We start from the raw sequence: 24,327 nt of genomic DNA on the forward strand, positions 1-24,327 counted from the left end.
AGGTGTGGTATGCAGAAGAGTCTGTGATGTCCAGGGGAGAGATGGGTGTGGAGAAATCAGCATCTCTCCCCTGGACATCACAGACTCTTCTGCATACCACACCTAATCCCATCACGCCTGCTATTCACATTTACATACTGTTAACATTTACATACTAATGCTTGTCTGAATTCACTCTCCTCTACTTACAGCTAGAATGTGAATCCATCTGTCTTTATCTGAAGAAGTGAGCTGTGGCTCACCAAAGCTCATACCCTGCCAGAAAATATTTTTGTTAGTCTTTAAGGTGCTACTGGACTCTTGCTCTTTTCAAGAGATACTAGTTAGGTTGGAATATGAAACTTGGTTTCGATTGAAAGAGGAAATGACGAGCTGATTCCCCCCCCCACCTAACCTTTTCTGCAGTGAAATCCTATATGAAGATGTGGGATTCCGAAGTCGTGAATTTGCCGCTTTGGTGGCTTCCAAAGTGTTTTATCACCTGGGGGCCTTTGAAGAATCGCTCAACTATGCCCTGGGGGCTGGGAACCTCTTCAACGTCAATGACAACTCTGAATATGTGGAAACCATCATTGGTAAGGCCTCGCTTTGTGAACTGCAAAGAGTTATAGTCTGAGGTCAATCCCCGTGAAAGACCTGTATGCCAGTTCGAAACTTGGCAATGTTCTCTTCCACATTCTGGAAATCAGCAGTGTTTGCTTTGTTCATGGTACGTTCCCTGAAGCCAGTATTTTAATTCTGGCAGCATTCGGAGTAAGGGTCACCATGACAGTGAGGGTTAACCGCCTCTGTGTAGGGCCTGGCGATCTCCAGCATTACTACTGATCTCCTGACTACAAAGATCAATTCCTCAGAGAAAGCAGCTTTAGAAGAAGGACTCCATGGCATTACGTTCCTGCTCAGCTCCACCCCCAAACTGTGCCCTCCTCAGGCACTGCCCCCAAATCTCCAGGAATTTCCCAAGCTGGGATGGGCACCCCTAGTGCTAGTAGAACAAGGCTCCCTTTTTTTGGCCTCAGTTTGGGAAGGAATGGGTGGACTTTTCAGGCAACAGAACATCGCTCTGAAGAAAACAAGATGGGGATAGGTAGCCAAGCCTTACAGGCACTGCTGGCTGCCTTGGGGAGAATAGAAAATTAGATTCATCCAGGTTTTTCCACTGGCGTTAGGCAGTAGGAACAAACTTGTCTGATTTCCCCTCCTGTAGCTCTGTGTCCACCACTACGTGCAGAAACTTGCCTGAGATAGGGAAATGGGTACCCGACCACCCTGTTTTTTTAATTGATTTTTATAAAAGGGTACAGAAAATAGAAAAAGGGATGCGGGGGGGGGGGAGATCAACCTATTTCATCTTCTGAGCTTAATACAGTCTAAAATATATCACACAGCCCTGTTTATGATTTCTGATAGACCATTTTCTTGTATTTTATTTTTTCAGTCATTTTATCATTGCTAAATTAAGAGCTCTTTGCTGAAACCAGGGGTGTCAAACATAAGGCCTGCAGGCTGAATCCAGACCCTTGAGAACTCTTATACAGCCCATGAGACAGCTGAGGCAGCCACCCCTCTCGCTCTCGATCTGGGCTGACGAGACATGACCCTGCCCAACCAAGTGACATTTATGTCATATCCGCCTTCCCCCCCCCCTCTCTATATAAAACAACAAAATGCAAAATAAAGCGATAAACCGTATGGTCAAACAAGAAAAGAAAAAATGAATATATAAACAAATGCCACTTTAAAATATATGCATGTATTTGTGGTTAGCTAATCAATTTTCCTAATGTAACTACATATATCTTTCTATCTTTAGAATTACGGCATCCCATATTTTAATTATCCTTTGGGGATCTTGATGCTGTTATAGTAAAGTCAGTTTTAACAGTTTAAACATCTGTTTTACTTTAATCATCCAACCAGAGGTATGTGATTCGGCTTCCATTTTCTGACAAAGACCGGCCTCACAGCTGTCAGTATTGTGTGAACGGCTTCCAAGCACAAACTTGAGTGGCAGTCATAATATGAATGTCTTTGGCTGCCGTGGTTTTAGACTTGGCAAAGGGAAATGGCTTTTTGTTGCCTTTATTTTGCTCTGAGGATATTATGCGAAGTTGATGCTGTGAGCATTGGTCATGCTTAGGTTGAGCAGCGTGTGCTTTTTTTCACCCCAGCAAAGTGCATCGACCACTACACCAAACAGTGCGTGGAGAATGCTGAGCTGGCCGAGGGGGCCAAGAAGGCCGTCGATCCGCGGCTGGAGGGGATTGTGAACAAGATGTTCCAGCGATGCTTAGATGATCACAAGTACAAGCAGGCCATCGGGATTGCTCTGGAGACGCGCAGGCTGGATATCTTTGAGAAAACCATTTTAGAATCGGTAAGTGATGGGACAGGATGTGAAGTCTGACCACGCTGTTTTCAAAACAGCCAGGGAGCTGGCTGGATTCGAAGTTCATGCTTCTCTGGTATGTCTTGGTCTTGCTATGTAACTTGATTTAGGAGAGCGTGCTTTTTTTAACCCTTAAAGCCCTTTGTGACCTGCAGTCCACATGCTAGAGGGGCTGCCTCTCTCCCTGTTGGCTTGCCTGCCAGCACTTTTTCCTTTAAAAAGGTCTGCTTTAACCTCTGTTAAAGCTTCACCCTTCTCCGTGGTAGCGCCTACCATATGGAATATGGTCATAAGAAGAGCCTTGCTGGCTCAGATTAGTGGTCTGTCCGGTCCATACTGTGGCCAACCAGTTACCTTGAGGGGCCCACAAATAGGGCATGGAAGCGAAGGCCTTCCTCCACTGGGATTCAAAGGTTGACTGCCTCAGAATATGGAGGCTCCCTTCCGCCATCATGGCTAGTAGCCACTGATAGACCTAACCTCCATGAATCTGTCTAACCCCTCTTTAAAGCTGTCTGTGCCTGTGGCCATCACGGCATCCTCAGGCAGCTAAGTCCACATTTTAATCGCTTCTTTTATTTTTGTCTGTTCTGAAACTGTTGCCCATCATTCTAGTTGCCCCAGATTTAGTATTTTGGGAGTAGAAAAAAGTTCTCTGTACTCACTTTTCCTGCTCTGTGTTTAATTTTATAATTTACGTCATGTCCCCTGCACCCCAGCTATCTTTTTGCTAAACGGAAACATCCATACTCTTTAGTCTTTCCTCACAGGAAAAGTTATCTGATCCCTTAATCACTTTGGTGTCTTTCTTCTGCACATTTTCCCAACTCTAGAATATACTTTTTGAGATATGGTGACCAGAACTGTGCACAGTATTATGTATGAGGTTGCACTATAGATCTGAGCAGCAGGGAATTACAATGTTGGTACAAGCCTGGACCATGTACGAGCCCTGGTGTTTTAACTGTGTTTCATATCCCACATTTAGGTATAAAATATTGCAAAGGCCACGATCAGAACAAACAGCTTACATGCATGAAAAGGGAGCTGTGAGTACAGCTGATGCTCCCCCGTGCATTTTATCCGTTTGTTTGTTTACTGTATTTGTAAGTCAGTGCAGTCAATAGGATGAGGCCTGCAATAAGCAATGTAATAGGACTAGGATGACAGCAATCTGAAAAAGAGCACAGGAATATTAGACATGATACAAAATAGTATTATATAAGTACAGTGGTTAAACTGCCAGGCTAGGATCTGGGAGACCCAGGTTCGATTCCCCCCACTCTGCCAAGGACACTTGCTGGGTGACCTTGGGCCAGGCACACACCCTCAGACTAACCTACCTCACAAGGTTGTTGTGAGGATAAAAAGGAGAAGCAGAGAATGAAGTAAGGCAGTTTGGGTCCCCATTGAGGGGGAAAGTGGGGCCTAATTGAAGCAAATAATAATAAGTAAACCTGGTTACAGTAAGTCCATCTGAGTTGCAAAATCAGTTGGGGGAATGAGCATAGGCCTTGCTTTGAGATCTATACTTTACAGTGAAAATAATATTTTATATCTTTCTTTGACAAGAGAGATAAGAAACAGTAACCTTGATGTGGGCCTTTTTCAAGCATCCAACACTGTGTAGTTTTTCAGTAATCCTGTTAACATCTTTGTAGAGCTGGAGAACCAGCATGGTGTAGTGTTTAAGAGCAGTGGACTCTGTCTGGAGCCATCTGTCTGGAGAACCAGGTTTAATTCCCCACTCCTCCACATGAAGCCTACTGGGTGACCTTGTGCTGGTTGCAGATCTTTCCGAACTTTCTCAGCTCCACCTACTTCACAAGATGTCTGTTCTGGGGAGATGAAGGGAAGGCGATTGTAAGCCGCTTTGAGACTCCTTAAAGGTAGAGAAAAGCGGATTATAAAAACCAACTCTTCTTCTTCTGTAAAACAAGTCAGTAGTGTTATACTCAGAGGGCCAGGTGGGTGCGATGCGCTTCATTGTGGTTTGACTCAGGCCTCCCTGTGAGTCCTTGCCTAAGGTGCACTATGAACGGTGGGCTTTTTTGTACGTGCTCTTTACCTCTCAAAAGGTTATCCATCCTTAGTCCAGTGATTTACAGTGAACGTCGTCCTTGACAGAATCCTCTGTACATTGAAGTAAGCGGCATACCTGCATTGCTTTGCACATTGTGGCCAAAACTAGTTTGATGGGATTTACTTGGCTTGGTTGCTGCGTGTCTTTGTACTTTTCTATCATTTGCATCCTTTGTATTTCTCTGAACATTAAAAGGTAGGGTTTTATTTCTTTACTTTTTGAAATATATCCTGCCTTTCCTTTGTGGCTCAAGGCTGCTTTCACATCCAAATTTTAAAAGCATAAGGTACAATGAAACCCACAATGACATCCCATCCCCACAGATTTAAACTTTGGTAAATAATTGAACACTGGGGAAAGGATTTGAAATGACTTAATAAACTCTCTTTCTTCTTCCTTTTTGTGTGTGTCTGTGTGTAGAATGATGTTCCTGGGATGCTGGCCTACAGCTTAAAACTCTGCATGTCTTTGATGCAGAATAAGCAGTTTCGCAACCAAGTGCTGCGAGTTCTGGTTAAAATCTACATGAACCTGGAAAAGCCTGACTTCATCAATGTATGCCAGGTATGGCTGCAACCCATATACCAGTTAAACTTGGGGAGGACTTGCATTTATCCCAATTTATATACGAGGTTTTGAATGTATTACACAGAGGGAAGCCTTGAGGATTCTTGTGGATTTTCCACTTTGCCTGATTATGATCGGTTATCCAGTCACAGTTTGGTGTTAGAAAGTGCCATCAAGTCGCATAAGACTTATGGCAACCCAGTAGGGTTTTCAAGGCGAGAGGCGTTCAGAGGTGGTTTGCCGTTGCCTGCCTCTACATAGTGACCCTGGACTTCATTGATGCCCTCCCTTCCAAGTACTAACTGGGGCCCACCCTGCTTAGCTCCTGAGATGTGACGAGGTTGGGCTAGCCTGGGCCATCCAGGTCAGGGCTGAAATGATGGAGAGGATAGAAATTTTAACCAATAAAGAGAAGCTTCTGTCACAATAGTGAGTGCAGTGTGTCTGTGTGTCTAGTTCTGTTAAACATTAATTTAGCACTTTTTCTGGGAACCTTTAGGCAGGAAGGAGCCGGAAAGAGCGAAAGCCCTTTGGAAGCTCATCCTGCAATCCTGAGGTGCCTTCTGACCCCCCCCCTCCCTCTTGCAGTGCCTCATTTTCTTAGACGATCCGCAGGCCGTGAGCGACATCTTGGAGAAACTGGTGAAGGAGGACAACCTCCTCATGGCGTACCAGATTTGTTTTGATCTGTACGAAAGCGCCAGCCAGCAGTTCCTCTCTTCTGTGATTCAGAACCTCCGGACTGTCGGCACCCCTATTGCTTCTGTGCCTGGGTCAACTAATACGGGGACCGTCCCTGGATCAGAAAAAGAAGGGTAAGCCTTGTTTATTTGTTTATTTATAGCATGCCATTATCACTAAGATAGAAAAACCTCACTGTCAGAGACAGCATAAGGCATCCAGTTAGTAATGCATTAGGCCTCGGATTGCGCATTTAGAAAACAATGCAAAAAACAAAACAAAAACTATGAGACATGCCATACCATAAAGAATTCAGAAAACGGATTAGAAAACTAGAAGGCAATGTAGTAAAAGCAAGATGATAATACAATAAGAGCACAAAAGACTGAAATCCCTTAAAAAACATTTATATCCCACTTTTCTCATGTCTCAAGACAGATTACAAAACTAGAAGGCAGTGTAGTAAAAGCAAGATGATAATACAATAAGAGCAAAAGACTGAAATTCCTTTAAATAAACACTTATATCCCACCTTTCCTCATAGAATCATAGACTCATAGAGTTGGAAGGGACCACCAGGGTCATCAAGTCCAACCCCCTGCACAATGCAGGAAATTCACAACTACCTCCCCCACACACACACACCCCACACGACTCAAGGCGGCTTGCAACAATAGTTGAATACAGTTTCTGTTAAAACCAAAAATAAAATAGCAAGCTCGAGTATTTGAACAGGATTTAGCCATCTTCCACAGAGGTCTCTGGAGCATCTCCGTGTCAGAGTCCCTCTCTGTAGGATCGTTTGCTTTGCTGCTTTGTTCAGTTACTAGTAGTGGCTGTGAGATCCCTTCCCTCGTGTGAAAGGAGGTGTCTGCATATGATTTTTAAGTTTAATTTCCAGAGCCAATGGGGTGCATTGATAGCTTGATTTTTATTGGGACTGTATTTGTGGTTTTGCCCTCCTCCCTTCTAGCATCGACAGTTTAATAAATCCTAGAGATAATCACTTGACAAACATTAACAACAACTTTGAAACTACCAGGCCTGCTTAATACTGCACTGGTAATAGAATCCATTCATTCTCATTAATTTTATGAAACAGTAAAGGAATGGAAAATCTGCCCCCTGTATCTGTCTCTTGGGAGACGCTCCTGATCAGGAGGGAGCCTCACCACATACTACAGCCCTATTCCCATTATAAAAATGCCCCCCAAAGGTTTCTGTTCTACTCATTCTGGGGAATAATAGAATGGCAGGGACCTTCTTGTCCTGCCCAGGCAGGCTGTGGTTGAGGCTGGGGAGAGCATGGGCATTTGCGACACCTTGCAGGGCTGACCCCCAGAGTCGACTAGGAGGGCAGGAAGGGGTTAGCCAGTGCTTGGCTCTCCTGGCCCCTTCTTATAAGTCCTGGGTAATACAGATTGCTGCTTTGGGGTCAGGAAGAAATTTTCCTCCAGGCCTGATTGGACAAGTGCTTGTCTAGCCGCTGCTTGAAGACTGCCAGTGAGGGGAAGCTCACTACCTCCCTAGGTAGCTGATTCCACTGTTGAACAATTCTTACTGTACAATTTCCCCCCCTAATATCCAGCTGGTACCTTTCTGCTCTCAATTTAAACTCATTGTTGCGAGTCCTATCCTCTTCTGCCAACAGGAACATCTCCCTTTCCTCCTCTAAGTGACAGCCCTTCAAATACGTCAAGAGAGCAATCATGTCTTCCCTCAACCTCCTCTTCTCCAGACTAAACATTCCCAACTCCTCCAGCCTTTCCTCCTAGGGCTGATCATCCTTCTACTCTCCTCTGCACCCGCTCCTTTCTGTCTACATCTTTTTTGAAGCGAGGCCTCCAGAACTGCACACAAGACTCCAGGTGCGGCCTGACCAGTGCAGTGTACAGCGGGACCATGACATCTTGCACTTTGGATGTTATGCCCCTATTGATACACCCCAAGACCAGATTAGCCTTTTTTGCCTTTGCATCACACTGGCTGCTCATATTTAGCTTACAGTCCACCCGTACCCCAATATCTTGCTCACACACACTGCTACTCAGAAGCTTATTCCCCATCCAGTATGCGTGTTTCTCATTTTTGTTACCCAGATGTAGAACTCTGTACTTGTCCTTGTTGAACTGCATCTTCTGTGGCATCTTATGCATCTGAGCTGGGACTTCAGTTAGTGGGAGTGTTGGTTGGACCAGGCTTTTCTTTCAGGAATTATCTGGAGCATTGCAAAGGGAGACCAGGAGAGGAGCAAGCAGGTGCTTCTTGTTAGGTGCATCTGCCCACCTTGGAGATACGTAAACACGGTTGACATTCAGGACCCCACCACACCCGAAGCTGCCCTTTCCGGGAGATGCGGAGCCTTCCGAAATGGCTGGGCCTGGGAGGTGCCTGCTCATGTTTGGGCTACTGCTCAGGCCCTCTGCAGCATTCCAGAACCGTGCTGGAGAACAATATGACCAAGTTCACGATGCCAATGAGGCTGCTCTGTTTGCTTTTCCAGTGACACCATGGAGACGGAAGAGAAGGCGGGGAGCCCCATTGCTGCTGGGAAGTCTGCCCAAAGTAACGTAAGTATGGCTGTGTGAACATTCCTGTTGCCTGCGGAGCTGGCATATGGCTTCTCTTGCTGCTGTCTTGAAAGGCCTTGCAGTGCCGCAGAACACCATCTTTCCCCAAAGCACGCCATGCCGGGCAGCAGTCCTCACGCGTGAAGCTGTCTTAACCCAAATCAGACCATTAATCCATCAATGTCAGTGTTGTGTTCACAGACTGGCATAGATCTTTCGCATAACCTGGAGAGCCAGCATGGTGTAGTGGTTAAGAGCAGTGGTTTGGAGCGGTGGACTCTAACCTGGAGAACCGGGTTTGTTTCCCCACTCCTCCACACGAAGCCAGCTGGGTGACCTTGGGCTAGTCACAGTTCTCTCCGAACCCTCTCAGCCTCACCTACCTCACAGGGTGCCTGTTGTGGGGAGGGGAAGGTGATTGTAAGCCTGTTTGATTCTTCCTTTTGCGGTAGAGAAAGTCGGCATGTAAAAACCAACATCTTCTGTTGCCCAGTCCTTTTGACTGGAGATGCCAGGGATTGAGCCTGAGCTGCAGCCCCTCCCCATCCTGTGTCAATGTGACCTGGGCTTTTGTGCTATTACCGCCTTCCCAACCCTGGACGCTGAGACAGTGATGGCTTTTCCAGTTCCTAATTCCCTGTCCCTTTGGAATGGAATGCTCTGTTTTAATAGACTGTTTCTGTGAAAAGGGCTGGCTGGCATTGAGATGTATTGCTGTTTGCAGAGCATTGGTAGGAGTTTTTTGTGTGTGCGTTTTTGGTAAGGATTGCTCTTTAAAGCATAGAACAAAAGAATGCCTTATTTAGTCACTGGCTGCGATTCTGAATATTTTAATGACTACAGTCATACTTTACATCTGTGTGTGAAGCCTGAGAGGAGGAAGTTCTAAGTGGAGCACAGTGAAAAACCATCTGAATCCAAAGCATAATTATGTAATTTAGCATAGCCCTGACCTAGACATCCCAAGGCTAGCTTGATCTTGTCAGATCTTAGAAGCTAAGTAGGGTTGCCCTGACCTGGATGGCCCAGGCTAGCCTGATCTCATCAGATCTCAGAAGCTAAGCAGCCCTGGTTAGTATTTGGATGGGAGACCATCAAGGAATACCAGGGTTGCTGTGCAGAGGAAGGCACTGGCAAACCACCTCTGTTAGTCTCTTGCCATGAAAACCCCAAAAGGGGTTGCCATAAGTTGGCTGCGACTTGAAGGCACTTTACACACACACACACACACACACACACACACACACACACACACACACACACACACACACACACACACACAAGCAGGGTTGGCCCAGGTTAGTGATGGGCGGCCTCCGAAAACTACCAGGGAGGCTGGCAATGACAGACCACCTCCCAACGTCTCTTGCCTTGAAAATCCTATGGGGTCGCCCATAGGGTTAGCACAGTTTAGCGTAATTCTGGTTTTGCTCTTTGTTTTTTTTTAATCTCATAAGCTTGTCTGAATTTCTGAGGCTTCTTTCAGGTAGGGAGAGATCAGGCCTGCAGGCACTAAGCATCCACAGTCCCACAGCGCAGTATGTTCCCAAACCATTCATTGAACCCAGTAAACAGGTGGGAACTGTCCAAAAATGTGTTGAAGGCTTGAGGGGGTGCGGCTGGGGATGGAGTTTGTCAGGCAAGGTCTTACAGACCTCCAGGCTGTTGCTGGCCTGGGTTTTTGCAGGGAAGCTCAGTGGATGAGAGAACATCCAGGGCTTAAGATGTCTGAGTGGTGCACTTAAGGGGAGGGAAGCTCTGGGCCATTTCGCCTGTGAATAATGAGCCCTGCCGAGGCAAATGCGTGTCGGAGTGATCCCTGAAGCTCAGAGCATTCCTGAGCTTAATCTCTTCCTCCCAGCCGCCTGGAATGTAAATGGAACAGAAGTACTTGAATGGGATTAGTTCACGAGCTCTGAGTTGTGAATCTCTTGGAAGGAGACTTCCTACAAAAAGTGACTTCCCCTGCTGGAAGGAAGGATGCTGAGCTGGTACAGTCTTTCTGGTCATGGTTGCGCTGGGTTTGAAACTTAGCACACTCCTAATAAACAGCACGATGGCTAAAACCGGGTTGGTTTGGGCCTGATAAATGCACACATCCCCGGAGGTCAGCACTTGTTGGCATAAATTGGCTGTAGCGGCGACGACGCATTCAAATGTCTACCCTAGGTTTGTGCTCAGTTTTTCAGCACAGGTTTATTCTTGTTTCTGCCGTTGGTGTTTGAAACTTAAACAGTACCACGATAACATGTAGGAGCCCCTGGAGCTTTCAAACCCGGGCTTTTCTCCCCGGTGCCCCTTTCCCACATTACGGCTTATCACAGGGATTTTTGAAGAGACTGGCCTTGGTGCACTCCTGCAGAATGGAGCCTGCACAGGGTGTGGAGCAGCTAGATGACTGCTGATTGTGTTCCGTTATAGTTGCCTGCAGAATAAAGCCCACCCCTTCCTTCTCTCCTCACCTCTGGCCTTCTCATTCACCCACCGCAAGTCCCCCACTTCTAGCAGCAGGATCAGGGAGGAAGGAGCAAGCAGTGTTTTGCTCTCATGTTTCCTTCTGACCCTGCTAGAAGAGATTAATTGTTGCCGGAGGGCACTCTGTCTTGGGCATGCCTCAAATCAGCAAACAGCTTGTTGCAGCTATTGGAACCGCTACCTGCTACAGTCACTCAGTGGCTTTTCAATATGTGGCAGCTCTGTTTAGGACTCTGTTTAAGGCCTTTGTTTGAAGAACTGTACGTATAACTAGAAAGAAAGTTAGTATAGGATGCTAAACATATAGAAGCTTTGCTGTTGAGAACTGTCTTGGCATTGGTTGTTCATTGGTAAGTTAAAGGCATTCTGCTCATGGCCAGAGGCATGCATTCTTTTACGTGTGCAAGTGATAGCAAGGTGATAGCAGATACAATCAGATACCAGCCTGAGTAAATTTGGGCATTTGTATTTCTGCTCCTGCCCCACTCACTCCCAAGCAGATTTCCTACCACAAAAAGAGGATGCAATTCCCCCCCCCAATTTTTTAAAATGGGTTGTGTTTTTCATACGGTGGTTTTTAATTGTATGTCACCTCAAGCAGGACTCTGAAGAAGCAGTATAGAAATACTCTGTAGAGAGCCAGCATAGTGTAGTGGTTAAGAGCTGTGGTTTGGAGCGGTGGAGTCTGATCTGGAGAACCGGGTTTGATTCCCCACTCCTCCACATGAGCGATGGAGGCTAATCTCGTGAACCTGGTTGGTTTCGCCACTCCTACACATGAAGCCAGCTGGGTGACCTTGAGCTAGTCACACTCAGCCCCACCTACCTCACAGGATGTCTGTTGTGGGGAAGGGAAGGTGCTTGTAAGCCGGTTTGATTCTTCCTTAAGTGGTAGAGAAAGTCGGCATATAAAAACTAACTTCTTCTATTATAAATCAATAAAATGTTATAAAACTTATTTTTCTGTCCAGTGTTCTCCCTTACCATTTGAACATTAGAAGAGGATGGAAACAAACAAGAAAGAAGTGAAAGGCCCAGAGAGAAAAGGTTATGGGTTGGAGCAGGAAAGGGATTAACTGCTCAGCTCCAAGAACAGAGTTTCAAAGGGTAGCCATTTTGGTTTGCACTAGAAGAGCTGGGGTCAAGACCAGTGGCACCGTAGAGACCGACATGATTTTCATGGTGTAGGCTTTCGAGAGTGTCTGACTAAGGGATCTCTGACTCTTGAAAGCGAACACCCCAAAAATCTGGTTGGTTTCTAAAGTGCTACTGGACTGAAATCTGACACTGCTCCAGTTGTCTCACAACAACTTCACTGTTGCCTTGTGAATCCCCCCCCCACCTCCCCAGGGAATTAGGATAAAAATGAACTTGCCTTGCTCGTGTTTCACCTTGCATCTTTAACAAAGACAGTGAGAGAGAGAGAAGAGAGGAATTTCAAATCTGAGAGAGTAGGGGGGATTTTGATAGCTGTCTTGTCTTTTTGTATCTTTTCCCTCTGCATGTGTGTGTATGAAGAATCCCGAGTCAAAAGACCAGATCCCCAAAATGATCAAAATTTTAAGTGGTGAAATGGCCATTGAGTTGCACTTGCAGTTTTTAATACGAAACAACAACACGGACCTCATGATTCTAAAAAACACAAAGGTAAGACTTGCGGGTAAGTGGCTTCTGGAGTTTAGCTCAAGGCCGCAGAATGTATCTTGGAAGCATCTCTCCTTTTAGTGCGGGTAACATGCTTTGGAGTAATCTTTTAGAAATCTTTTACCAATAGTGACCAACTTGAGTAGCGCTGGCAGTCGCTTCTTCCTGTAGCACATAATTCGCCAATGCAAAGGGTAAAGATGCATAGAGGAAATGCAAAGCAATCAGCCCTGAAGGGGAGGGCCAGACAATTGGTATGATTTGGATGAGCAGCTCGATTTCTTAGGGTGGTGCTTTGGAAATGGAGTTGGGAGTGGAGGATCTGAAAAGCCTAACTCTTCCCCCCCACCACCGGTGGCTTCCTGAGATGTCCTGTTGTTGTAGATGATGCCGCCATTACACATTTTTTTCCACCTCTGTCCTGGGAACTGAAATTTGGAAGGGTTCCCACTGGGTTTACCTGGCCCAGCCTGAGCGTTGCGACAGAAGGATCAGCTGCTGTAGCGCTCCTGAAAGATGCTGGGCCTGCCTTGGCCTTTAAACCTTCAAGGAAGCTGATGGCGTAGCCTCCTCTGTGCCTCAGCACACCCTGGATTTCAGTTTGTGGTGTGGGACAGCTCCTTCCTCCATGCACAAATGCTGTAAGGCAGCCCACTTGGTGCAGTGGTTAAGAACGGTGATTTGGAGCGGTGAACTCTGATCTAGAGAACTGGGTTTGATTCCCCACTCCTCCACATGAAGCCAGCTGGATGACCTTGGCCCAGTCACACTCTCTCAGCCCCACCTACCTCACAGGGTGTCTGTTGTGGGGAGGGGAAGGGAAGGGTGTTTGCAAGCCGGTTTGATTCCTCCTTAAGTGGTAGAGAAAGTCGGCATATAAAAAACAACTCTTCTTCTTTTGAACGGGAGTGTTTCCAGGGTGGCTTTCCCAATATCCTGGGGCTCAGAGGCTGAAAATTCAGCCATCCCTCTCTGTCCATGGGCATGTACACCCCATCTTTAGCAACAACGTTATTTCTCATGTCCAGCCTTATTCCTGATCCTCTGAATTCTGAGGCCACTGTCTCTTGTCATTCCTAGAAGGTAGTTTCAGGAGTTACCTGTGTGGGTCTGCAGTAGAAGAGCTAGCTTCAAGTCCAGTGGCATGGTAGGGTCTTTCAAGATTTTTGGGGCATGAGCTTTCGAGAGTCAAAGCTCATGCCCTGAAAATCGTGTCGGGCTCTAAGGTGCTGCTAGATTCGAATCTAGCTGTAATTTCTAGATAGGGTGTACTCCTCCCAATAGATGTTCTTCTTCACCAGGGGTTCCCATCCTTTTTGAACCTGAGGGCCTATTTAGAATTCTGACATGGCACTGTTGGGCACAGCAACAAAATGGCTGCCATGGGGAGAGGAGCCGGCCACAAAATGATTGCCGCAGCTTAACTTTGGTAATACTGTGCAGATCTTTGTGCTGTGGTGGCAGCTGCATTTTTAAAAACCTGCACAGCCAATCAGAAGCCTTGCTGGGCAGAAGCCCTACCTTGCCCCACTCACTTGCTAAAAACATTTGGCAGGCACCAGAAAGGGTGTCGGTGGACACCATGGTACTCATAGGCACCCTGTTGGGGACCCCTTTTCTACCCATTTGTAAACTAGGCATCTGTTATTCCTGAAAGGTTTTCTTCATGCTAAATATACTCAGTTTCAATGGCCTTTCCTCCTGAGTCTCGCCACCTTGCTTTGTCGTTCTCCGATTCCTTTTTGAACTTGTCAGCAACTACTCAGCTCTTTGTAGCCCGGACTGCAGATCGGGGTTTGGCACATGGTGGTTTCTTTTTGCTTTTTTAGTAACTGGCTGTTTTGCTTCTCCACAGGATGCTGTGCGGAATTCCGTCTGTCACACAGCAACGGTTATAGCAAACTCCTTTATGCACTGTGGAACAACCAGTGACCAGTTCCTTAGGTAAAATACACATGAACACATGAAGCTGCCTTATACTGAATCAGACCCTCTGTCCATCAAAGTCAGTATTGTCTACTCAGACTGGCAACAGGGTCTCAGGCTGAGGTCCTTCACATCACCTACTTGCCTAGTCCCTTTAACTGGAGATGCCGGGGATTGAACCTGGGACCTTCTGCATGCTCTACCACTGAGCCATGGCCCCATCCCAATTGTCTAAGACTGGCAGCAGGTTTCCAGGGTCTCAGGCGGAGGTCTTTCACATCACCTGGTCCTTTTCACTGGAGATGCCAGGGATTGAACCTGGAACCTTCTGCATTCCCAGCAGATGCTCTGCCACTGAGCCACGGCCCCTCCCCATAAACTGGGGAGTGGTGATAGTTTCTTAATCGCCTGGATCATTCTTTTCCTGTTACTCTTTAGCCAGGACAGTTTTATTTGCAACTCTATGCATTCAGAGTTCCTGGAAATTGTGCTTCTAGTCTATCAGATAGTACAAATGTTCTGATCGTGCCTTGGAAAAGGCCCTGATTCCTCAGGGCATGAATTGGGCTGTGCTTGGCTTTATAGCCCATCTGTGTTGTCATTCAAGGGTCTCTTTGGCTGTGGCGAAAGTCAAGGGGTGATCTCTGCTCACCTGTGAAGCATTCCTTGCTTTTGGAGAAAACTCCCTTAGCATAAACCACCTATCAGGGGTGTTTGTAAAGATGCAGCGTAGCTTTGAGTTCTTGGCTTAGGTCAGAAAAAATGATTTAAATAAGTACAGTGCTACTGTCTCGCCCAGACTGAGCAGACTGGTGTTGAAAATATGTGGCTTGAGGTAATTTTTGGAACCGTGTAATTTGATTTCAGGTCCACATTTGTATTTCCTTGGTGGCAGATGGGGAGGTTTTGTACTGAGAATACCAATGGCATGTATGCTGCAGGTGTGGCTAGAAGTGAGGTCGAGTAGTCCACAGCCGGAACTAGTACATCAGAGTTAATTGTCCTTGACAGGTGCCAGCATCTAACAATTCTGTATTCCTGAGATTGGGAGGGTTTGAATGACTCCAAGACTCAGCTAAATCCCCAGCTTTTCTCTTTGCAGAGATAATTTGGAGTGGCTTGCCAGAGCCACCAACTGGGCCAAGTTTACTGCGACAGCCAGCCTGGGCGTCATACATAAGGTAATACCAAATTAACCCTTGCACATCGAATAGCTAAAAGAATGGCCTCTGTGTCCACCTTTGGTGTGTCCAGCCAGTGCAAGGGGTGTTCTTTGCCTGCTGAAATCTCCAACATTGGTGGACCAGAGTCATAGGATTGGACCCATTACAACAGGGGTCCCCAACACGGTGCTTGTGGGCCCCATGGTCCTTCTGACATTTTGCTTGGCGCCTGCCAAGTGCTTTTAGAAAGTGGGTGAGGCCAGTAGGACTTTTGCCCAGCAGGGCTTCTGATTGGCTATGTAGATTTAAAAAAATGCTTCAACAGGATCTGCCCCCACAGCACAAGGATCTTCACTGGGTGACTGCATGTAAACTGCCTGTGTCCTACCTGTGTGTGTGTGCCAGAAAATGTTTTAAATCAACCTGTTCTTTTTTTTAAAGTACCTTGTTAAAAAGAGCTGCTTGAAATATTTGAAGAGTTACTATGGGAATTATGCATAACCTCCCTCCCTGATAGTCTGTGGTTGGCTCTGCCTTCTGTGGCAGCCGTTTTATGGCAGCACCCACCACCCGGTGTCAGAATTCCATCTTGATCGGTGGGTCGGTTTTCATGGGAGCACACATTCCTTTAGGCACCTTGCTCCCAGGAAACAGTCTGGGAGCCACCAGAGATCTTTGAGCCTCGGAGAGATGTGCTCACTCGGTAGCTTCTTGTTCACAGGGTAGCCGCAGTGTTGAAACGCAGTTGTCCTGCCGCAGTTGCCTCTTACTGTCATTGGCGTGGGTGTCACTGAGACAGGGGTCCCCAAACTTTTTGAGCCTGCGCACACCTTTGGAACTCTTGACAACAGCATGGTGGGCACAGCTGCAAAATGGCTCCCGCAAAATGGCTGCCGCAGCTTCAGTCACAGAGTGAAGAACCTTGTGCTGTGGTGGCAGCTGCTGTCAATACAACTAGATGACCCCTTCCAACTTTATGATTCTATGATTTTCTGCTATTTCGGGGGGGGGTCCTTTATCCCCCCCCCCAAAGCAGACGCTTGGGGGTAGGGGGCTAAGTGGACTGCAGTAGAAAGAGGGAGCCAAGGAAGCCCCAGTCCTCTCACTTCACTCTAGAGGCTGTTCTTCACGCCCACCAAAAAGTCTTTACTGGACATAATTAGATTTCACTGCCACAAGTTGTGGTAATGGGCATTGTGTTAATCGGCTTCCAGAGGTGGATAGGCAAAGTCGTGACAGATTGGTTTATCAGCAGGTAAATGGAACCTCCATGTTCAGGTGCACTGTACCTCTGAATAGCAGGTGCCAGGGACAAACAGTGCAGAGTTGTTGGCTTACTAGAAGCATCTGGTTTGGCTACCACTGGAAGCAGAGCCATTAGAAGCCAGAAGGATTCTTAACATCCCATGTTTCTTTTCTTTGCGCTTGAATGTGCAGGGCCATGAGAAGGAGGCTCTACAGTTGATGGCGACATACCTACCCAAAGACACATCTCCAGGCTCGGCCTATCAGGAAGGGGGTGGACTCTACGCCCTGGGACTCATCCACGCCAACCACGGCGGCGATATCATCGACTATTTGCTGAACCAGCTGAAGAACGCCAGCAATGATGTACGTGGTCTCCTAGGACGCGTGGACGGTGGAGCCCGAGGGTGGCAGGGCGGTCATCTCGCATTACATAGCATACAGGGAGATGTAGACAGCTCCTCGTTTCTTGGGTAGAGCCAGAACTGAGTATCTTTATTCCAAGTGCTGAAAGCCACATCTAAACGAAAGAGGAAATGCCACTCAGTCCTTCCATAAATATGTAAAACCTCCTTGTGTGATTTCACAGGGGCTAGAAGTAAGGCTTGCATTTGGATATAGCAGCAGCTCTGAAAATCACGAAAGTAAAATGTGGTTTGATGGGGCTGTCACTGCCCCTTCGTTTGCTTGCTGTTTTTTGTCTTCCCCCCTCCCAGGGAATATAGTCACGCTAGAGCAGGAGTCCCTAACACTGCGCCTGTGGGCACCATGGCACCCACTGGCACCTTTCCTCCGGCCCTGCAGATGTTTTTAGAAAGTGAGTGGGGCTTTTCCCCAGCAGGACTTCTGAATTTTTTTTAATTGCTTCAGTGGCAGCTGCCACCACGGCACAAGCCTCTTCACTGTGTGACCAGAAGTCAGCTGCGTGTATGCAAGAAAATAGTTTAAAGCAATATATTCATTTTAAAAGGCATCCAGTTAAGAAGAAGAAGAAGAGTTGGTTTTTATATGCCGACTTTCTCTACCACTTAAGGCAGACTCAAACCGGCTTACAAGCACCTTCCCTTCCCCTCCCCACAACAGACACCCTGTGAGGTGGGTGAGGCTGAGAGAGTGTGACTTGCCCAAGGTCACCCAGCTGGCTTCATGTGTAGGAGTGGGGAAACAAATCCAGTTCACTAGATTAGCCTCCACCGCTCATGTGGAGGAGTGGGGAATCTAACCCGGTTCTCCAGATCAGACTCCACTGCTCCAAACCACCGCTCTTAACCACTACACCTACTGTTACAGTTATGCACAGCCTCGCTCCCTTACACTTTGTGGTTGACTCCACCTTCTGCGGCAGCCATTTTGTTTCAGAATTCCAAAGGGTGCCCGCAGGCTCAGAAAGATTGGGGACCCCCCTGCTCTAGAGACGATAATTCTTTTTCCTTTTTTTTTTTTTTTTTGGTTTGGTAGATTGTCCGCCATGGGGGTAGCTTGGGCCTTGGCTTAGCTGCCATGGGGACCGCGCGCCAGGATGTGTATGACCTTCTGAAAACAAACCTGTACCAAGATGATGCCGTGACAGGTGAGCCGGCACTATGAGCGGACCTGCTGAGTTGGGCGTGGGGGAGGAGCACGGCTGGTTCTCAGCAGAGTGTTAAACTGTGTCTGGGCTGTGTAGAAATTTGAAGGAAGGCCGAGAAAAGGGTTTGCTTTCTGAGGAAATTTTGGGAGCACAGGGAGAGAAACCCCCCCCCCCCCCAACAACTGTGGAATGCTTTCTCTTTTGGAATGACTGAAATGGTTTCGAAGACAAAAATGTATTCATTCAAATATGTCATATGAGGGTTTTTATGTCTGATAATCTGTGGAGTTAGTATGTATGTGTTAGCAAGAGCTAGACCTGTGAATGGAGGTGTTGGGAGGGTGGGCTTGGCAGTGCAGGTTGCCCCTCCCTAGAATTATTTTGGGGTAATTGGGTAACAGGGGAGAGAATTCAGCACCATGTTGAGGACTCTAGTATTTGTTGTTGTAGCGCAGCAGTTCTGAATTTTTTTATCCTGGACCATATTTCTGGTTTGCTGCATAGTTTTGGAGTGTCCCGTTTTCTTAAACAAGGGCTGCCATTGGGGAGGCTGTTTGAAGGGCTGTTTGAATTAACGCTCAGTTCCTCCTCACTGTGACGCTGCTGGTGTGGAATGCAAATTTTGTTCAGCGTTATTGGAGCACAGAAGGTGCTAGCCCTGGTTTAATGTTTCTTGGTATTGCTGTGGTCCAGGGAACCACCTAGAAGTGTTAAAGCAGGGGTCCTCAAACTTTTAAAACAGGGGGCCAGTTCACTGTCCCTCAAACACTGTTGGGGGCCGGACTGTTTCGGGGGAGGAGGCGGCGGCGCGAGGGGGCTCTCCGGAAAAGCATCCTCCTTACAAGCCCGGTCATTCCCCCTGTAGTGGTTAAGAGTGGTGGTTGGGAGCGGGGACTCTAGAGAACCGGGTTTGATTCCCCACTCCTCCATGTGAGAAGCGGAGGCTAATCTGGTGAACCTGGTTGGTTTCCCCACCCCTACTCACGAAGCCAGCTGGCTGACCTTGGGCAAGTTACAGCTCTGTTAGCGCTCTCTCAGCCCCACCTGCCTCACAGGGAGTCTGTTGTGGGAGGGTATGGGAAGGGGATTGTAAGGCAATTTGAGTCTCCCTTTAGTGGTAGAGAAAGTTGGCATGTAAAAACCAAGGCCATTTATTCATGGAAGGGTTTGCCTTGGATTTGCCGCTCTCCAGATGCACATTTTCCCCATCCGAATTCTCCAAACTCTCCCCTGGGGTGGGGGGGGGGAATTTACTTTTGAGTTCTGAGAATTCAGATGGGGAAAATGTGCATCTGGAGAGCGGCAAATCCAAGGCAAAACCTCCTGTGCATAAATGGCCACAAGTCTTTTTCTTCTCCCTGGAGATATGCCCAGGCCCCCCCCAAGGGGCCCCTACAATTACCTCCAGGCCACAAGGATACCCCCAGGAGGAGAGAGAGCCCCGAGCCGTGAGAACGCTGCCAACTGTGGCCAAAACAGGAACGCCAGGACAGGAAGGGGGCGACTGGGCGGCGTGCGAGGCAGCAAGACGCCTCGCGCACCCAGGAAAGGAGGTTTTGGGCCTGGGAGGGAGAGGGGGAAGGGGGCGACCGGGCGGCACGCGAAGCAGCAAGATGCCTTGTGTGCCCAGGAAAGGGGTTTTGGGCTGGAGAGGGAGCAGGGAAGGGGGCGACTGGGGCGGGAGGGAGGCTTCCAGTTGTGCGTACACAGCCAGGAAGCCCAGAAAAGCTCTGGGGAGGGGGGCAAGGGGGGACTGGCTTCCTTGGTCCCCGGGCCGGACAAAAGCCCTCCGGGGGCCGGATCCGGCCCTCGGGCCTTAGTTTGAGGACCCCTGTGTTAAAGGGTCATAGTTTAAGAAACTCCGAAGTACACTATTGCCATATGACTTTTGGGACTTCTGTTATTTGGCTGAAACCTGTTCAGAACCTCTGAACAAAGCAATGAAATTACAGATCTTTTGGCCTGCAAACATCTGGTAATCCATTCTCCGTTTATTGCGGAATCCTGGAGAGATCTGGTGTTCATTTTTGCTTCTGTTTTGCACCCACCCCCTTCCCAAAAGGTGAAGCAGCTGGCCTGGCTCTCGGTCTAGTAATGCTGGGATCGAAAAACGCTCAGGCAATTGAGGACATGGTTGGCTACGCCCAGGAAACCCAGCACGAGAAGATCTTGCGGGGCCTGGCGGTTGGGATCGCCTTGGTGATGTACGGGCGAATGGAGGAGGCAGATGCCCTCATCGAGAGCCTCTGCAGAGATAAGGTGAGCGTTGCTCCTCTCCGGAAATCATCCGCCTTCATTGAGGGCCCCTCTGCCCTTCTGAATCCATCCACTTTGTGTCCAGGGTTGGAGAGGCCACCCCTTGCCAAGGTCAGCAGATGTGGCTGGGGGGTGGGGGGAAGCAACTACCTGTTACCCAGCAGGTTTGGCTATGTGGTTCTGCCCCTGCCAGTCTCCAAGGAGAAGCTGGCAGGCTGTAGAACGGCAGTAGTGCTTCAGAGGACAGCAGTGGCAGGAAAGCCAAGTGGCCCCTTTAAGGAGCTGGGCCTGTGGCCAGTTGTCCAGTAGGGCCAGAAGATGACATGGGGAATTCTCCTGTGAGGGATGAAGCCACACCTTCTTCTCAAAGCCCATGGGAATTCCCAGCTCCCAGGGGATTTCCTGGGACTTGCTGGATGGGCAGGGCTCCAGTGACTTCTCTGAAATGAGAGGTTTTATAGCAGAGTTTGGAGCGGAGTCGACAATTTAACCAGGCACTTAAGAGAACAGGGTTCAACATATTTAAGGCAAGTGACCAGAGAAGTTATTCCAGACTTTTCCCCAAATGTAAAGGATTAATTTTTAATGTCTCGTTGTTGGTGGTCATGAAATTCAGCAGCCATCCCAATGCTATCATGCTGCTGTCCAAAGTAGTATTGGATGGAGCAGGGTAGACACTTACTGCCTTTACTCAAGAGCAAGATGACCCTGATGTAAGACAGCCTCCTTAAAAAATGTTATCTTTCTTCCAGGATCCAATCCTCCGTCGTTCGGGAATGTATACGGTTGCGATGGCATACTGTGGCTCAGGGAACAACAAAGCAATCCGACGCCTTTTGCATGTGGCTGTGAGTACCAGATGCCGTGGGGCAGAGAACATGGGCACTTGCGGGAGTATGCCGAGCTCATCTGTGGGTCTTCACAGGGGATGTCAGTTTCAGACATTGCGCCATTCCATGGCTTAAGGTAGTTGTTTAGAAGCCAAATTGTGGGTTGAGCTTCCAGACAAACAACAGACATCCCATGGCTTAGAGCTGCTTGGCTGCATTCCTTGCCCTGTACTCCCATCTTTCGGCATACTTTCCCAACTTTGTTAGTATGCCAGCTGTGGGAGATTTCTGATTCTGGTTTGACAGTCAAAGGCAAGTTGTGATTGGCCAGTTCAGATGCTCCACAAAACCCTGATTGAGTTTCCTCGACCACAATGAGTCTAGGCATTCCCTTAACATTCGTAGTTCCCCAAAACTTGCTGTTGGGTAGATCGTTATAACGTAAATTCTTAAATGGTGAAATGAGACAGAGAGGGAAGTAACTCAGATCTCCAGTGAGTCCTTGGCTATAGTGAGATTTGAACCCAAGTCTGCTTGAGTCGGGTACACCATTGTATCATGGGTTAAGGAAGGTGGGGGATTTGATCTCTTCTAGCTTAATAGCAGTGGTCCATCTAGTCCAGCTCCTCTTTCAAACAGCGGACACCCAGTTACTCTAGAGCAGGGGTCGGCAAACTCATTAGTCAAAAGAGCCAAATATCAACAGTACAACGATTGAGATTTCTTTTGAGAGCCAAATTTCTTAAACTTAAACTATATAGGTAGGTACACTGAATAAAACTTGATATCATACTTAATAATGATCTTATTTATTGATAAAAATTAAATTACAAGTCCCTGCCATTTTCCCCCTCCCCGTCCAGAGTCCTCGTCTGGAGGCCTGGTCTACTGCCATAAAAGCTTATTGGTTGACCTGGCCTCCGGCTGAGTCCTATTGGGAGGCCAGGTCTACCCATTGGCTTTCTTGGCAGTAGACCTGGCCTCCGGAGGCCCATAGAAGCCAATTGGTAGACCTGGCCTCTGAAGGGGGACTTTTTCCCCTCCTCGGAGTCCAGGTCTACCGCCAAGAAAGCCAGTGGGTAGACATGGCCTCTGAGGAGGGGGAAAAAGTAAGTAAGATATCCATAAAATTAAATCATGACAATGACTGACAAACACTGTACATTTTCCCCATCTGCATTCTCAAAACTCTGCAGGGGGGCTTATTGTTGAGTTGTGCATCTGAGTGGCAAATCCCTATGCAGAGTTTTGAGAATCTGGATGGGGAAAATGTGCATCTGAGTGGCAAATCCAAGGCAAAACCTCCCGTGCATCAACGGCCATGCACAAACGAGAAGGAGAAAAGCTATCGTCACCTGCACACCCCACACACACACATACCCGGTGCCCCGCAGCCATGCCCGGCCAAAAGTTCTCAGACTCCACGAAGCCAGCCCGGCCGCGGCGAGGGAGACTCCGAAGCTGAGGGCAGGGCAGAAGGCAGCGCCCCCGGCTCGCTCTTCCCCGCGTCCCCGCCCTGCCCCGCACCTACTTCGGCCGCAGCCGACTCCCCGCGGCTCCTTGCCCTCCGGCTCTAGGGGCCGTGCTTCCCCAGCCCTTCCTCCGGCCAGCCGGGCCGGCCTGCTTGGGCCACGACCCCACACCTCCGCCCCCTGGTGGAGGGCCGCAAGCCAGGGGGGAGCAGAGGCAAGGCGACAGCTGCCCGCTCGCTCACCGGCCGCTCGCCGCCTCCACCTGCAGGGAGGAGCCGCAGCGCGCCGCCGCCTCCTCCTCCTCAAGAGCCCAAAGAGCTGCACGCGGCATGCGAGCCGCGGTTTGCCGACCACTGCTCTAGAGGTCTAACAACTGGGCATAGAGGCCGAGGCCTTCCCCTGGTGTTGCCTCCTGGCTGTGGGATTTAGAGGTTTACAACCTCTGAATATAGAGATTCCCTTTAGTCACCGTGGCTAGTAGCTACTGATAGACCTCCTCAAATCTGTCTAATCCCCCTTTAAAGCTATCTAAGTCCTGTGGCCATTGCTACATCCTCTGGCAGCGAATTCCAGGGGAATTGTGACTTGGGAATTGTGACTAGGCAGTCATTCTGTCATGGGAGGGAGCTGGAAGAGAAGTTGGAAAGTATTTAAAAGCCACATTTCCAGCACTAATGAAACGGAACAAATGCCCCAGCTGATTTCCCTAAATGTGGCTGTTTATACTACTCCTTGTCATCTTCTTAACAGGTTAGTGACGTCAATGATGATGTGAGAAGGGCAGCCGTGGAGTCACTGGGTTTCATTTTGTTCAGGTACATTTATTTTTGTCTCCATCTCTTCTGTGATCTCTGATGATTTATCGAAGGTTCTCAGAACTCCCTTGTGCTTCGTCCAGACTGAAAAATAACTCATGCTTGAAAACTCATATATGAAGTGGACACAGCGTATTTCCCCTTGAGCTGTTGGCTTTGTTTTTCTGAAGATTGTTTTATATCACTTCACAGAGCTGAAGGTGTGTGGGCTAACTTGTGAGTAGGCTGCTGTGGGGCTGGTGTGACATTCTGTTACTGTGAAATGATTGAGTGCTCTGTTAGGATGAGGAGGACAAATGAGCCAGGTGGCAGTCTCCAGGATTAGAGGAGCATGCCTTATGTTCAGTTTTCATTGACCATTCCTGTAACAGTATGCTAGCTTTTAAGCTAGACAGAGCTCTTTCTCAGAACTGGAAGGCACTTGCCTAAGTAGGAGCCACACCATTGGCTGTGCCACGGGATTCCTTCCTCACATGTGTTTTTGCAGGATTGTGTGGTCATGCTCCATGTTGCTCTGGGTAATTACAAACTGACCTGGAGGGGCCGTGGCTCGGTGGTAGAGCATCTGCTTGGCATGTAGAAGGTCCCAGGTTCAATCCCCGGCATCTCCAGATAAAGGGACTAGGCAAATAGGGGATGTG

At 48.1% G+C, this 24,327-nt stretch overlaps 1 protein-coding gene across 1 annotated transcript in view; it reads left to right on the forward strand.

Moving 5' to 3' along the window:
* Positions 1 to 24,327, forward strand: part of PSMD1 (proteasome 26S subunit, non-ATPase 1) — a 102,791-nt gene that overhangs the window by 6,251 nt on the left and 72,213 nt on the right. The window contains exons 4-16 of the mRNA XM_056850351.1: positions 406 to 575; positions 2,172 to 2,377; positions 4,893 to 5,036; positions 5,628 to 5,854; positions 8,224 to 8,290; positions 12,284 to 12,412; positions 14,265 to 14,353; positions 15,438 to 15,516; positions 16,936 to 17,109; positions 18,202 to 18,313; positions 20,376 to 20,572; positions 21,322 to 21,417; positions 23,622 to 23,686. Coding sequence (XP_056706329.1) covers positions 406 to 575; positions 2,172 to 2,377; positions 4,893 to 5,036; positions 5,628 to 5,854; positions 8,224 to 8,290; positions 12,284 to 12,412; positions 14,265 to 14,353; positions 15,438 to 15,516; positions 16,936 to 17,109; positions 18,202 to 18,313; positions 20,376 to 20,572; positions 21,322 to 21,417; positions 23,622 to 23,686 — 1,755 coding nt within the window. The remainder of the gene's footprint in view (positions 1 to 405; positions 576 to 2,171; positions 2,378 to 4,892; positions 5,037 to 5,627; positions 5,855 to 8,223; positions 8,291 to 12,283; positions 12,413 to 14,264; positions 14,354 to 15,437; positions 15,517 to 16,935; positions 17,110 to 18,201; positions 18,314 to 20,375; positions 20,573 to 21,321; positions 21,418 to 23,621; positions 23,687 to 24,327) is intronic.

Source organism: Euleptes europaea, chromosome 5 (genome assembly GCF_029931775.1).
Source record: "Euleptes europaea isolate rEulEur1 chromosome 5, rEulEur1.hap1, whole genome shotgun sequence".
In the NCBI taxonomy this organism is placed as follows: Eukaryota; Metazoa; Chordata; class Lepidosauria; order Squamata; family Sphaerodactylidae; genus Euleptes; species Euleptes europaea.